At 44.0% G+C, this 16891-nt stretch overlaps 1 protein-coding gene across 1 annotated transcript in view; it reads left to right on the top strand.

Annotated features, from left to right (window-relative positions):
* Positions 1 to 16891, top strand: part of ARAP2 (ArfGAP with RhoGAP domain, ankyrin repeat and PH domain 2) — a 703001-nt gene that overhangs the window by 33709 nt on the left and 652401 nt on the right. The window contains exons 3-4 of the mRNA XM_040419005.1: positions 7623 to 7690; positions 11089 to 11168. Coding sequence (XP_040274939.1) covers positions 7623 to 7690; positions 11089 to 11168 — 148 coding nt within the window. The remainder of the gene's footprint in view (positions 1 to 7622; positions 7691 to 11088; positions 11169 to 16891) is intronic.

Consider the following 16891-nt stretch of genomic DNA (forward strand, 5'->3'; position numbering starts at 1 on the left):
CTCTCTCCTCCGTCTGGGTGTAGGGGTCAAAGTCTTTCAAAGTCGCCTTCTCCTGTGCTGATTGATATGAAGCTGATGGTTGTGCCATCTGACATGGTTGCCGGGGGTCCCATTAAATTGGGGCCTACTCCTGTGGTGGGTGATCTAAATGCCTGATTCTCTGCTTTGAAACCTCTCTCCTCCGTCCGGGTGTAGGGGTCAAAGTCTGTCAAAGTCGCCTTCTCCTGTGCTGATTGATATAAAGCTTATGCTTGTGCCATCTGACATGGTTGCCGGGGTCTGATTCAATGGTGGCCTACTCCTGTGGTGGGTGATCTAAATGCCTGATTCTCTGCTGTGTAACCTCTCTCCTCCGTCTGGGTGTAGGGGTCAAAGTAACTAAATGGTGGCCTACTCCTGTGGTGGGTGATATGATGCCTGGTTCTCTGCTGTGGGACCTCTCTCCTTTGTCTGGGTGCTGTGGTCAAAATAATAGTAAGTGACCTTCTCCATTGGTGGGTGACTTGAAGCCTGATTCTGTGCTATGGGACCTCACTCCAATTAATATTGTTTAATTTTTATTTATTTTATGTTAACTCATCATTTCCCTATCTACATTTGTTTGCAGGGGATTTAACTACATTTTTCTGCCTTTTGCAGCCCTCTAGCCCTTTCCGGGTGTGTTTTACAGCCTTTTTAGTGCCCAAAAGTTCGGGTCCCCATTGACTTCTATGGGGTTCGGGTTCGGGATGAAGTTCGGGTCGAGTTCGAAGAACCTAGAATATGACATATTTTCAGTTGTTTCACACTTGTTTGATATGTATATAATTCCACATGTATTAATTCATAGTTTTGATGCCTTCAGTGTGAATCTACAATTTTCATAGTCATGAAAATAAAGAAAACTTTTTGAATGAGAAGGGGTGTCCAAACTTTTGGTCTGTACTGTATATACATACTCAATGCACAAAGGTATATATGATATATAGCTAAGCACATAGTGACTCCCCTAATAGTGTAGAATTAAATCATGCCTTTTGTTGAGACCTAGGGGCTGTCTCGAACCAAGCTGAAAAATCCAGTAAGCCTCCTGATTGAGGAGTTTCCTCCTATGATCCCCCCCTCTAGTTGGAAGAAAAAAAATACTGTAATATACTGTAATATACATTCCGGCTGGTGGACACAGACAGCTTCAAACAGCTGATGGCCATGGCTGTCCCGCAGTATGTGGTTCCCAGCCGCCACTACTTCTCCAAGACAGCCGTGGTGCACTGCGCAACGCCATTTGTGGCAAGGTCCACCTAACCACAGATACGTGGACCAGTAAGCACGGCCAGGGACGCTATATCTCACTAACTGCACACTGGATGAATGTAGTGGCGGCTGGGCCCCCGGCGGACAGTTCCTTGGCGCACGTCCTTCCGCCCCCTAGGATCGCAGGGCATCATTCTCTGCCTCCTGTAGCCTCCTCCTCCTACTCGGCTTCCTCCTCCACTGCTTCCACCAGCTCATCCGGTCAGCCACACACCTTCACCACCAACTTCAGCACAGCCCGGGGTAAACGTCAGCAGGCCATTCTGAAACTCATATGTTTGGGGGACAGGCCCCACAGCGCAAAGGAGTTGTGGCGGGGTATTGAACAACAGACCGACGAGTGGTTTCTGCCGGTGGGCCTCAAGCCAGGCCTGGTGGTATGCGATAATGGGCGAAATCTCGTGGCAGCTCTGGGACTAGCCGGTTTGACGCACATCCCTTGCCTGGCGCATGTGCTGAACTTGGTGGTGCAGAGGTTCATTCACCACTACCCCAACATGTCAGAGCTGCTGCATAAAGTGCGGGCCGTCTGTGCGCGCTTCCGCCGTTCACATCCTGCCGCTGCTCGCCTGTCTGCGCTACAGCGGAACTTCGGCCTTCCCGCTCACCGCCTCATATGCGACGTGCCCACCCGGTGGAACTCCACCTTGCACATGCTGGAGAGACTGTGCAAGCAGCAGCAGGCCATAGTGGAGTTTCAGCTGCAGCACGCTCGCGTCAGTCGTACTGCCGAACAGCACCACTTCACCACCAATGATTGGGCCTCCATGCGAGACCTGTGTGCCCTGCTGCGCTGTTTCGAGTACTCCACCAACATGGCCAGTGGCGATGACACTGTTATCAGCGTTACAATACCACTTCTATGTCTCCTTGAGAAAACACTTAGGGCAATGATGTTAGAGGAGGTGGCCCAGGTGGAGGAGGAGGATGAGGGCTCGTTTCTAACACTTTCAGGCCAGTCTGTTCGAAGTGGCTCAGAGGGAGGTTTGTTTAAGCAGCAGAGGACAGGTTCACAAGTCGCCAGCCAAGGCACTGTACTGGAGGACGAGGAGGATGAGGAGGTGGAGGGGGACGAGGATGACGCAAGTTCACAGCGGGGTGGCAGCCCAGGCCCATCACTGGTGCGTGGCTGGGGGGATACGGTGGACGATGACGATACGCCTCCCACAGAGGACAGCTTGTCCTTACCCATGGGTAGCCTGGCCCACATGAGCGAATATATGCTCCAATGCCTGCGCAACGACAGCAGAGTTGCCCACGTTTTAACGTGTGCAGACTACTGGGTGGCCACCCTGCTGGATCCCCGGTATAAAGACAATGTGCCCACTTTAATTCCTGAACTGGAGCGCGACCGTAAGATGCGCGAGTACAAGCGCACGCTGATAGAGGCGCTCTTGAGAGCATTCCCACATGTCACAGGGGAACAGGTGGAAGGTGAAGGCAGAGGAGTGGCAAGAGGTCGCCAACGCAGCTGTGTCACGGCCAGCTCATCTGAGGGCAGGGTTAGCATGGCAGAAATGTGGAAAAGTTTTGTCTCCACGCCACAGCTATCTGCACCGACACCTGATACGGAACGTGTTAGCAGGAGGCAGCATTTCACTAACATGGTTGAACAGTATGTCTGCACACCCCTCCACATCCTGACGGATGGTTCGGCCCCATTCAACTACTGGGTTTCGAAATTGTCCACGTGGCCAGAGTTAGCATGTTATGCCTTGGAGGTGCTTTCCTGCCCGGCGGCCAGCGTTTTATCTGAACGCGTATTCAGCACGGCAGGGGGCGTCATTACTGACAAGCGCAGCCGCCTGTCCACAGCCAACGTGGACAAGCTGACCTTCATAAAGATGAACCAGGCATGGATCCCACAGGACCTGTCCCTCCCTTGTGCAGAGTAGTCCTTATTAACTGCCTAAAACATGTCTTGTTGTGCTACGGGCCACTTCTTTATTTGATACAAATTTTATGAAACCCACAGTTGAATGAAACTCTTCTCTGTCTGGGCGCCGGGGCCTAACCAGATGAAAGTGGCCGGTTAAACAAACGGGTGACATGAAGCCATAACCTCTGCCATGCTACCTCTGTCTTCTGTCTGGGTGCTGAGGCCTAAGTCAAATAAAGCGGTCTTCTGCTGTGCTGGGGGATATGAAGCTAATCTCTGACCTCTCTCCTCTGTCTGGGTCCAAAGGCCTAAATCACTGAAAGAGGCCTTCTCCTGTGGTGTGTGATATGATGCCAGAATATGTGCTGTGGGGCCTCTCTCCTCTTCCTGGGTGCAGGGGTCAAATAAACTAAATTGTGGCCTACTCCTGTGGTGGTTGATATGATGCCTGATTCTCTGATGTGGAACCTCTCTCCTCTGTTTGGGTGAAGGGGTCAAAGTAACTAAATGGTGGCTTCTCCTGTGGTGGCTGATATGATGCCAGAATATGTGCTGTGGGGCCTCTCTCCTCTTCCTGGGTGCAGGGGTCAAAGTAACTCAATGGTGGCTTCTCCTGTGGTGGTTAGTATGATGCCAGAATATGTGCTGTGGGGCCTCTCTCCTCTTCCTGGGTGCAGGGGTCAAAGTAACTCAATGGTGGCTTCTCCTGTGGTGGCTGATATGATGCCAGAATATGTGCTGTGGTGCCTCTCTCCTCTTCCTGGGTGCGGGGGTCAAAGTAACTCAATGGTGGCTTCTCCTGTGGTGGCTGATATGATGCCAGAATATGTGCTGTGGGGCCTCTCTCCTCTTCCTGGGTGCAGGGGTCAAAGTAACTCAATGGTGGCTTCTCCTGTGCTGATTGATATAAAGCTGATGGTTGTGCCATCTGACATGGTTGCCAGGGTCTGATTCAATGGGGGCCTACTCCTGTGGTGGGTGATCTAAATGCCTGATTCTCTGCTGTGAAACCTCTCTCCTCCGTCTGGGTGTAGGGGTCAAAGTCTTTCAAAGTCGCCTTCTCCTGTGCTGATTGATATGAAGCTGATGGTTGTGCCATCTGACATGGTTGCCGGGGTCCCATTAAATTGTGGCCTACTCCTGTGGTGGTTGATATGATGCCTGATTCTCTGATGTGGAACCTCTCTCCTCTGTTTGGGTGAAGGGGTCAAAGTAACTAAATGGTGGCTTCTCCTGTGGTGGCTGATATGATGCCAGAATATGTGCTGTGGTGCCTCTCTCCTCTTCCTGGGTGCAGGGGTCAAAGTAACTAAATGGTGGCTTCTCCTGTGGTGGTTGATATGATGCCAGAATATGTGCTGTGGTGCCTCTCTCCTCTGTCTGGGTCCAAAGGCCTAAATCACTGAAAGAGGCCTTCTCCTGTGGTGTGTGATATGATGCCTGAATATGTGCTGTGGTGCCTCTCTCCTCTTCCTGGGTGCGGGGGTCAAAGTAACTCAATGGTGGCTTCTCCTGTGGTGGCTGATATGATGCCAGAATATGTGCTGTGGTGCCTCTCTCCTCTTCCTGGGTGCGGGGGTCAAAGTAACTCAATGGTGGCTTCTCCTGTGGTGGCTGATATGATGCCAGAATATGTGCTGTGGGGCCTCTCTCCTCTTCCTGGGTGCAGGGGTCAAAGTAACTCAATGGTGGCTTCTCCTGTGGTGGTTAGTATGATGCCAGAATATGTGCTGTGGGGCCTCTCTCCTCTTCCTGGGTGCAGGGGTCAAAGTAACTCAATGGTGGCTTCTCCTGTGGTGGCTGATATGATGCCAGAATATGTGCTGTGGTGCCTCTCTCCTCTTCCTGGGTGCGGGGGTCAAAGTAACTCAATGGTGGCTTCTCCTGTGGTGGCTGATATGATGCCAGAATATGTGCTGTGGTGCCTCTCTCCTCTTCCTGGGTGCGGGGGTCAAAGTAACTCAATGGTGGCTTCTCCTGTGGTGGCTGATATGATGCCAGAATATGTGCTGTGGTGCCTCTCTCCTCTTCCTGGGTGCAGGGGTCAAAGTAACTAAATGGTGGCTTCTCCTGTGGTGGTTGATATGATGCCTGATTCTCTGCTGTGAAACCTCTCTCCTCCATCTGGGTGTAGGGGTCAAAGTCTTTCAAAGTCGCCTTCTCCTGTGCTGATTGATATAAAGCTGATGGTTGTGCCATCTGACATGGTTGCCAGGGTCTGATTCAATGGGGGCCTACTCCTGTGGTGGGTGATCTAAATGCCTGATTCTCTGCTGTGAAACCTCTCTCCTCCGTCTGGGTGTAGGGGTCAAAGTCTTTCAAAGTCGCCTTCTCCTGTGCTGATTGATATGAAGCTGATGGTTGTGCCATCTGACATGGTTGCCGGGGTCCCATTAAATTGGGGCCTACTCCTGTGGTGGGTGATCTAAATGCCTGATTCTCTGCTTTGAAACCTCTCTCCTCCGTCCGGGTGTAGGGGTCAAAGTCTGTCAAAGTCGCCTTCTCCTGTGCTGATTGATATAAAGCTTATGCTTGTGCCATCTGACATGGTTGCCGGGGTCTGATTCAATGGTGGCCTACTCCTGTGGTGGGTGATCTAAATGCCTGATTCTCTGCTGTGTAACCTCTCTCCTCCGTCTGGGTGTAGGGGTCAAAGTAACTAAATGGTGGCCTACTCCTGTGGTGGGTGATATGATGCCTGGTTCTCTGCTGTGGGACCTCTCTCCTTTGTCTGGGTGCTGTGGTCAAAATAATAGTAAGTGACCTTCTCCATTGGTGGGTGACTTGAAGCCTGATTCTGTGCTATGGGACCTCACTCCAATTAATATTGTTTAATTTTTATTTATTTTATGTTAACTCATCATTTCCCTATCTACATTTGTTTGCAGGGGATTTAACTACATTTTTCTGCCTTTTGCAGCCCTCTAGCCCTTTCCGGGTGTGTTTTACAGCCTTTTTAGTGCCCAAAAGTTCGGGTCCCCATTGACTTCTATGGGGTTCGGGTTCGGGATGAAGTTCGGGTCGAGTTCGGATCCCGAACCCGAACATTTTTCGAAAGTTCGGCCGAACTCGTCGAACCCGAACATCCAGGTGTTCGCTCAACTCTACACCTGACTTCTCCTCAGCGCAACTGATGGTCTCAACCCCATTTATAAGGCAAGAAATCCCACTTATTAAACCTGACAGGGCACACCTGTGAAGTGAAAACCATTTCAGAGGACTACCTCTTGAAGCTCATCAAGAGAATGCCAAGAGTGTGCAAAGCAGTAATCAAAGCAAAAGATGGCTACTTTGAAGAACCTAGAATATGACATATTTTCAGTTGTTTCACACTTGTTTGATATGTATATAATTCCACATGTATTAATTCATAGTTTTGATGCCTTCAGTGTGAATCTACAATTTTCATAGTCATGAAAATAAAGAAAACTTTTTGAATGAGAAGGGGTGTCCAAACTTTTGGTCTGTACTGTATATACATACTCAATGCACAAAGGTATATATGATATATAGCTAAGCACATAGTGACTCCCCTAATAGTGTAGAATTAAATCATGCCTTTTGTTGAGACCTAGGGGCTGTCTCGAACCAAGCTGAAAAATCCAGTAAGCCTCCTGATTGAGGAGTTTCCTCCTATGATCCCCCCCTCTAGTTGGAAGAAAAAAAATACTGTAATATACTGCAATAAAGCTACGATTTTTTCATCATCTTTGAGCTGAATTTCTTTTTTCCGCACCCAAAAATAGTACCAATCAAACCGTCATCTCATCCCGCAAGACAATCGCCCAAAAAATAAAAAAACTAGGGCTCGCAGAATATGGGGGGGATTCAAAAGCCTGCTATGGGGCCCAGCCTTTTCTAGTTATGCCCATGATCTTCACTAAAAATGTTGACCATTGTCAAAAGAAGAGCCTTCTAGAAGTTTGCCAGGGAGCTAAATGGGAAATCCTACAGCATTTAGTATAGTAAAGGAAATCTAAAACTCTGTCACTTCCATGTTGGGAAAGATAATAGACAGCCACTTTGTGCACAATTCTAGAACTGACCATACCCAATACATGGCATTAGATTAGGCATAGTACATGCTCTCTCCTTACCTCAATACAAACATGTACACTGGCCCAAGCAGAGTGTGTATGTTTACTTCATTGGGGGAAGGTGAATATGCTACTACCAGACCGCTCTAGTTGTGCCTTTCCGTTAACCACTGTTCTCAGGAGACTGTTGGCAGGCCCCTATACATATTAGATCATCAACCCAGATATAGTATATTCATGGCTACTTTACTGTCGTTCTTGTTACTTGCCTCATTGATCGAAATTCCACCAATTAAGCTCCTTTTAGCATGGACACTGTATGTCATGCTCACCACACCCATGGAAATGCATCTGTACAGGTACATAAGTTTTGCATGTGTTGTTGGTTAAATATATGTTTCCTTCTTTTTAAGCTATACAAAAGGAACTACAGAAATAGAGTCTTATCCTGGGGGAAAACTTACCCAGAGCTTGCAAAGAGGTGAGATATAACATTAACAAAAAAAATTAATATCTATCTATCTAATCCGTCCACTTATCTATTTAATCAGTGGTCATATTATATGGTGTATGCTCATTATGAGCGCTGCTGTCTTGAAACAATGAGTCAATCCAATGGATCTAGTTCAACAAGGGGAAATTTGTATTTAGTACCCAGCAACATCCATGCTTAGAAAAATATTTATAGACATAGTTATATTTTAGACAGGATTTACCTGCATAACCATGCATCACTGCAGAATATGTTAGCACTAGATAAATAAATAAAAAAATAGGACAACTGTTACATTGAACAATATAAAGGAACTTTTACTTTTGCAAAAACAGGAAGAAAAAGAAAATAGACACTGAAAGTTTTTTAACTATTATATCTAGAAATGAGCGAATCAAAACCCGCAAAGTGGAATTCGATCCGAATTTCAGGATAAATTCGATTCGCCTAGAAGCCGAATTTTCCTCGTGCTTCGTGTCAGCGAATTAACCTGAAATAGCATAAAAAACTAAAAAATTCAAACTTACCGCCTCCATTTGCTTGTGACGGGCCGCCAGCTTCCATCTTGCTTGAATTTCTTGGCCGAATTCCCGAGCGGTGCGAGATTTCACATCGTCATACGTCACTACACCAGCCGGCGTGATGACGTAATTTCGCACTGCGCGGGATTTCAGCCGAGATTTTGAAGCAAGATGGCGGCAGCCGGCCTGTCGCGAGCATATGGAGGCGATAAGTTTGAATTAATGTTTTTTGAATTCTTAATTTTACACTCAGATGCCGCGATCACGTATGAACGCGGCATCTGAGGGGTACAATGACGGGGGCTGCGCTATCGCAGTAATTCGTCACAAAGCAAACATTTTTGGAAAGTTCGGCAAAGCAGCCGAATTTTCAAGAAATTTGCTCATCTCTAATTATATCTAAACAGCAATGAGGAAATATAAGACTTGAAATGCTAGTAACTACAGGAAAATGAGTTTCTGTGCTACAATATTTTACAGATACTGTACTTCTAATTATCATGAAAATGTATAATGACAATAAAATAAACAGCAGCAGAAGGGAATAATGTCAAGAAGTGAGATTGCATAGGCGGTTCCATTTTGGAAGGGGCATGGGGCTCTTAAATGTAAAGTACGGCAAAAGTGTTTAGCATGGCTTACAATTCCTAAGTCATTATTAGAAATCATAGCAGCTGGGGAATTTTTTTTAGACATCAATGAGAAAGAACATCTCACTTTCACACAACTGCGTCATATAGAAGAAACCGCAGCACTCTCCTGTCTTCAATTCAGTGGAATTTATTTCACCAGCAAAAAAATGCGACGTTTCGACTGTAAAGGTCTTTCTCAAGCCTTGAGAAAGACCTTTACGGTCGAAACGTCGCATTTTTTTGCTGGTGAAATAAATTCCGCATGACGCATCCAAGGGGGAACTTCTGACTGGCTCCCAACACGGCTGGCACCACCACAAGATAAGACTTTAATTTTTCGTTGTGCTGCTATACGCATTTTTTCCTACTTTCACACAACTAGTTTTTAGAGCAAGGGGTCCATCAGCTTCTCTTGTGTTGTCCCCATCTGTAGTGTATAGTATCTCACAAAAGTCAGTACACCCCTCACATTTTTGTGAATATTTTATTATATCTTTTTAACTTTTCATGGGACAACACTGAAGATGTTACACTTTGATACAATGTAAAGTAGTCAGTGTACAGCTTGTATAACAGTGTAAATTTGGTGTGCCCTTAAAATAACTCAGCACACAGCCATTTATGTCTAAAGCACTGTCCATAAAAGTAAGTACATCCCTAAGTGAAAATGGCCAAATTGAATCCAATTAGCCATTTTTCCTCCCTGGTGTTAAATTTGGTCTTATCGCTCTCAAACTCTCTCATACTGGTCACTGAAAGTTCAACATGGCACCTCATGGCAAAGAACTCTTTGGGGATCTAAAAAAAATAAATGATGCTCTACATAAAGATGGCCTAGACCTGTGATGGCTAACCTCCAGCATTCCAAAATGCACACTTGTTTGGCTGTTCTCAGAACTGCATAGAAATGCATGGAGCATGTTGGGAGTCATAGTTTTACCACAGCTGGAGTGCCAAAGGTTAGCGATCACTGACCTAGGCTATAAGAAGATTGCTAACACCCTGAAACTGAGCTGCAGCATGGTGGCCAAGACCATACAGTGGCTTAACAAGACAGGTTCCACTCAGAACAAGCCTCACCATGGTTGAACAAAGAAGTTAAGTACATGTGCTCCGCATCATATCCAGAGGTTGTCTTTTCAAAATAGACATATAAGAGCTTCCAGCATTGTTGCAGAGGTTAAAGGGGTGGGGGTCAACCTGTCAGTGCTCAGACCATACGCCACAAACTGCATCAAATTGGTCTGCATGGTCGTCCCATAAGGATACCTCTTCTAAATATGATGCACAAGAAAGCCCTCAAACTGTTTTCTTAAGATACGCAGACTAAGGACATGGATTACTGGAAACATGTCCTTTGGTCTGATGAGACCAAGATGCAAGACTTATTTAGTTTAGATGGTGTCAAGCGTGTGTGGCGGCAACCAGGTGAGGAGTCCATAGATAAGTGTGTCTTGCCTACAGTCAAGCATGGTGGTGGGAGTGTCATGGTTTGGGGCTGCATGAGTGCTTCCAGCTGTGGGGAGCTACAGTTCATTTAGGGAAACATGAATGCCAACATGCACTGTGACATACTGAAGCAGAACATGATCCCCTCCCTTTGGAAACTGGGCCGCAGGGCGGTATTCCAACATGATAATAACCACAAACAGAACTCCAAGACGACCGCTGCCTTACTAAAGAAACTGAGGGTAAAGGTGCTGGACTGGCTAAGCATGTCTCCAGACCTAAACACTATTGAGCATCTTAGCGCCATCCTCAAACAGCAGGTGGAGGAGCGCAAGGACTCTAACATCCACCAGCTCTGTGATGTCATCATGGAGGAGTGAAAGAGGATTCCAGTGGCAACATGTGAAGCTCTAGAGAACTCAGAGAGTTAATGCAATGCTGGAAAATAATGGTGGTTGCACAAAATATTGACACTTGGTCACAATTTGACTGTTTTCCCTTAGGGGTGTTCTCACTTTTGTTGACAGCGGTTTAGACATCAATGGTTGTCAGTTCAGGTATTTTGAGGGCACACCAAATTTACACTGTTATACAAGCTGTAGACTGACTACTTTACATTGTATCAAAGTGTCATATGTTCAGTGTTGCCCCATGAAAATATCTAATACAATATTTGCAAAAATGTGAAGGGTGTACTCACTTTTGTGAGATACTGTATATTCTGTAAGTATTTAGCAAATTAATTATATCATAAATGTGACTTTCTTTTACTTAATTAATGCAGAACAATCTGGAGATGAAAACTTTCCTCCTATCTCACCATATGAAGAGACATTTTTTTTCAGAGATTCAGAGAACACAAAGGTATGTAAAATCTTATATGTCAATGCAAATAAGCTACAATAATAGAATTGCTGAAAACTAGAGATGAGAAAGTTTCTTGAAACTCATTTTGTATCAGAGTCATCAAAAAATTTGATTCAGGTTTGAATAGATTCTAGCAAAATACACGGATGAAGCAACTGCAAAATGTAGAACACCACTGGTGGCAGGCTCCCCCTTTTCTTCTAGTATCTTTTTGTAATTTTTTTTGTATTCTGTAATGTACTATTTTTCTTTAGCCTAATTATCCTTAGCAGTGTTCTGCCTGTTTACTTGTCTATAAGACTGTATGGGTGTGCGTTATTTGCAGTATTTCATATCACATGCATGATTTTTTCACCTTGAGGCGGACACTGCTACATCTTTTGTCCACCAGGTGCCCCTGCTGTTGCAAATTTCCATCTTTTTATGTGGTAATTTTTATTGTGTTTTTATAGTAGTTGATCAATAAAGATTTTGTACATTTTTTTTAATTTATAAATGGTATACAACATGATTTCTTTGGATTTGTGCTCAGGCATGTAGCCAACTGTTCAAGGTCTAAATCGATGGAGCATAGTAATTCAGAGTTGACCTATTTTTTATGATTTCTGACTAATGCCAGTAGTTAATGTATTTCAGATTTATTTATTAGATATTACAGGATGTCACACCTTGCAATATTTTTATCACAAACTTACCTGTCTGGGCTTTAGAGGCGGGAACTCCAGCTTTGTCGCCACTGTGCTCCTAAGCCCCCCTCCTCCCGGTGATGCGACAGAATGCTTTGCAATGCTTTGTTTCTCCACAGGACAGGCGTGTGCTGGAGGAGCTTAGGAGATTAAGGGATTAGTGGGCTGATTGCTTATCTGCTCTATCCCTGTGTGCTAGTGTTCTGACTAATGGAGCATTGAGTCGTGACCTATTAGGTTCTGATCCTGGGACTTGGTTCTCTATTTAAACCTCCTTCTGGCCATATACCAGTGCCAGTGATGGTCTTGTTTGGTCTCACTAGCTAGGTTCTTGGTTCTTACCCATTTAACCAGGGATTTTGTATGAAATAAAAACACACAAATATGTTTCATCTATGATGACATAAAGACTCACTAAACAGCAATATCAATTTTATTGTTGAAATCTGCATGATTGAATTGCTGTGATTTGGAGGAGAGTGGAGCTCCACGTGTGGCTTTATTGATAGGTATGGCTATATTTTGGACTATGGTCAGCCTGCAGACTCTTGTCATGAGCCACCTTGTCATGAACCACTCTGAATAAAAAATACTTTCTGAGGTCCTTCACTTATATCTTAACAATATCATACACATGGTTACATGATCCTTATTAGCCTATAGAAGCTTGCAGGTCCTTCATTCTTCGCCTCAGTGACATATACACAGTTTTACACCAGGTTTCCATAACATTTTTTTTCACTGTGAAGGTCACTGTAAGGCCTCTTCCACACTACAGTATGTCCATTTCAGTGTTTTGCGTTCCGTTTTTCACGGATCCGTTTTTCCGTTTTTTGTTTCCGTTGTGTTTCCGTTTCGGTTCCGTTTTTCCGTTCGGCATATACAGTATACAGTAATTACATAGAGAAAATTGGGCTGGGCATAACATTTTCAATAGATGGTTCAGAAAAAAACGGAACGGAAACGGAACACATACGGATGCATTTCCGTATGTGTTCCTTTTTTTTGCGGACCCATTGACTTTAATGGAGCCACGTAACGTGATTTGCGGCCAAATATAGGACATGTTCTATCTTTCAACGGAACGGAAAAACGGAAAAACGGAAACGGAATGCATACGGAACACATTCCGTTTTTTTTGCGGAACCATTGAAATGAATGGTTCCGTATACGGACCGTATACGGAAGGCAAAAAACGGACCGCAAAACGGAAAAAAAAAACCGGTAGTGTGAAAGAGGCCTTAAGGGTGTGGGAAACTGTGGATATCATAGTTAAAGGGGTGGGACACTGTGGAGGTCACTCTTATGGGGATATTTAAAAATAAAATTAACAGTGTGTAACTGTCAGGGTATATAGGGCTACTAGCGATTTCTCTTAAAAAAAATAGGGCATGGATTGGCCTCCTGGGCACCCATGGAACAAATCCAATAAACACACAAACAGACCAACACTTCATGCTCGGGCAGCACTAGGTACTTTTTCTAGTATCTAATAAATATATCTGAAATACATTGAAAACTGGCATGTGTCAGTATTAACTCACAGATTAAACATAACCCTGTTCAAGGGATTTCTAGTAGAATGTGGTATTGGGAATTAGGATTCACAGGAGCACCACTTTTCTAAAACATAACCTTTAATAATATAATGTTAAAAGTCAGTACACCCTTAAAATCATAGAAAATAATAATAATCAAAAAGAAAAACAAAACCTAATGTCAAGTGGCTATTCCAATGCCTAATGCTAGCAGGAAGGTAGGAAGAGGTAGATTAGGCCCTGGATGGGGGCGGTATCCCTAATACTGGCCCTAATGCTGCCACCCTGCCTGCAAACGGAATAGCCGCCCTGATAAGGGCGATCCCGTGTCTCGTGCCTCCTAGTAACCCTGGGATGGCCCTATCACGGGAGAGATTCCAACGATGTGGAATATGTGGCCCTATATTTGGACCTGGACTATTGTAAGTACCAAAAATAATAAACACATACAGATTCCCAAGTGCGGTGACAGAAAACACCCTATAAAAACAGTGTAAATAATCAAACAATATAGAAACATTGGACAGATGTCCATAGAGGTGTCCTATATCGTCCCTGCGCGTTTTGCCTGGTTGGTGTCAAGCTCATCAGGGGACAAATCAGACAAAGGAGTATCTATCACCAGAAGTAGCAAGAAAAATTCCACGGCGACGTCGCTGTCTGGTGAATAAAGCCTAAATTTTATTTTATGCCTTGGATGTGCCGTGGAATTTTTCTTGCTACTTATTTGAAGGGGGATTGCCTTCACAGCCACCGGCACTCCGTCCGCATCTATATACTGCAGTGCTGCTCCAATTCTTTCTATTTATCACCAGAAGTAAACACCTGAGTACATCAATAATACAGTATATTCACTTCTTTTCTAGTAGCAAGACGATCACTGCTATAAGTGATAGCAACTTATTAACACTACTCAATGGCTGATGTATTTAAATCACCAGGTTAGGCAATAGCTAATATCAATCGGGTAGAGACACAGTCACTATTATGACGACTGACTGTCACTGAACCCATCGACAAATGCATTAGCCAAGGCCAAAGGTGTGCAAGTTTCTATCCAGAGCCTGGGTTAATGAGGAGTGCCACATTTATTTGTTTATTTGTCCACTTATTGTATAAACATGCATTTAGCTAATAGTATTAAATTAGGTCTATGCAAGCGATGATCATACCCATGGGTAGAGGTGGAACAGCAGAAATACACATCAATATATTGTTATAACTGCTTATATAGATTCATATAGCTAATGAGTCATTAGCCATTCTTGGCTTTTATTATCATTATAAAAAGCCTATAGTGTGGATCCGTATCTCATGGGTGCTGATACAATCAGCAGTACTTGCGTGCCAGGAGGTATGCTAGGGTGAGCCTTTAGTGTCCTCCAATCTTAAAGGTGGTCCCTCAGTAGGAGCGTAGATGTCCCCCAGATAAGCAGCGCTGGTTAGGATGTCAGGCAGATGTAGCAGGGCGCCTATTCCGTTTGCAGGCAGGGTGGCAGCATTAGGGCCAGTATTAGCGATACCGCCCCCATCCAAGGCCTAATCTACCTCTGCCTACCTTCCTGCTGGCATGTGTCAGTATTAATAACAATAATCTAGAGTCAGCAATCATTAAAAAATAGATCATTCTGACTACTATCTACAAAAAGGGGGTCATTTATGAAGAACGGCAATTTATACACCAGTCTTAATCGCCATACGCTGACTGCAGATGCACCAAAGATATGTAGATGTAGAGGTGCAGGCCTCTACATAACTTCGGTGCTTGGTTCCGCCGGCTGTGCGACATGGTTTCAACTATGACAACTCCCTTGCTGACGTAGTTTAAGACCATTTTTCACACCATAAACTGACGTAGAAAATGCTAAATGAGACAGGCCACCCACTCCACCCTTTTTTAACACATCAAAAAAACATGGAAAAGGAGCAGATTTTACTTCAAACGCCTTTACGACTAAATCTGAATCTTAAATACACTGAAAAGTGGTACATTTCTTAATAAATGACCCCCAAAATGTCTTAAGGACAGTAGAACCCCTTTCCTACTAATTTTCTATTCGTAAAAGCTTTATTCTTTATTTAACCATGGAAATAAGGAGAATTGTGTTACACAAGAAGGAAAAATGTATTAAATCCTGGTTCCCAGTCATCAAAGTATTGTATGATCTCCTGAGGATAGCTTCCCTTATAGTGGTGATATACAATGGGCTCCTGCACAACAGTTTACCCTGCATTTATCTTGGAGGATTGGATAGCTTTTTGGCTGTATGCACCTCTTTTTTTTGGATGCCACATTATTTAATTTATTTAGATTTGAAGGCTATGGACACTTTTGAGGTCATTTTTTATTATTGCATTTTACTCCTTTTAAGCTAAAAAATATTATTCCAATTGGTCTTTATTAAAAACTTTCAACAGTTTTTGCTCTACAACGTTCACTTTAAGTGTAGCTTGCAGATTGGCAGGCTTCCTGTTTTACACTGAATCCACCAGAGAACTGCTCAGTATAGGTCAATTCTTACCAATTTTATAAGAATTTCGCTTTTGTTAAAGGAGTACTCCCACAAATATATTTATTCTCTGGCCCATTAGAAAGATAAATTCTGTTAATTGTAGTGAACTTAATCTTCTTACCGGACACTGTATTTGTTAGTTATAAGCTCCCATCTGATCCTCAGCTGTGTCATGTGACTGACACTGATTTCTCACTGACACAGGAAAGGAAGTCAGTAACTTCTTCATTCATTCCTATGAGACTGACATTAAGGCTCCCATAGGGATACATAGAAAAAATGGCTTCCTGTCCACAGATAAGATGCTTTGATATTTGGAGACTCAGAGTGTTGATCACATGACACAGCTGAGGTTCAGAAGAAAGGCTATAATTCACAAATACAGTCACTGGTATGAAGATTACCTTTATTACAGTTTATATCATGTACCTTTCTAACAGATCAGCGAATAAAAAGTTGTGGAGTGCTTGCTTAATTGTCTTATTGACAAATATTGGCTCTTGGCATTGAAACGGAGGAAAAAATTGCCCCATTTTTGATGTTTTAGGGAAGAGCTGATTTAACCACATTGGTGGATGTGCACTGTGGCACAGTATTGTATTCTCCCTCTAGGTTGCGCTTAAGAGGACTTAAAAGCGCTGCTGTTCCTGCCAGGTGGTGATGTGGGTGCAGATTCCCCAAAGGAATCTGTGTGGGGTTATTGTGCAGTAGAGCCAGCCACTGAATGATTCTTATTCACATTAGACAAAATGTGGGATCAAAATGTTAGTTAAAATATCGTGAGATGTTAGACAGATGAATCAAAGAAGGTGATGATACTCCGAGATTTGGATGGTCTTAAGTCCTATTGACAGAGCGGGGTTGGTTAAAAACCTTATTTTGCCAGTTTTTTTAATGAAACAGTAAATCTTTCGAAGTGTATTTTTCCGTATTTAATATTTAATTTTAAATTTTTGTATTTGTATCAGTTCCCAAAATTCTGC

The sequence above is a fragment of the Bufo bufo genome, chromosome 2 (genome assembly GCF_905171765.1).
Source record: "Bufo bufo chromosome 2, aBufBuf1.1, whole genome shotgun sequence".
NCBI classification, from domain to species: domain Eukaryota; kingdom Metazoa; phylum Chordata; class Amphibia; order Anura; family Bufonidae; genus Bufo; species Bufo bufo.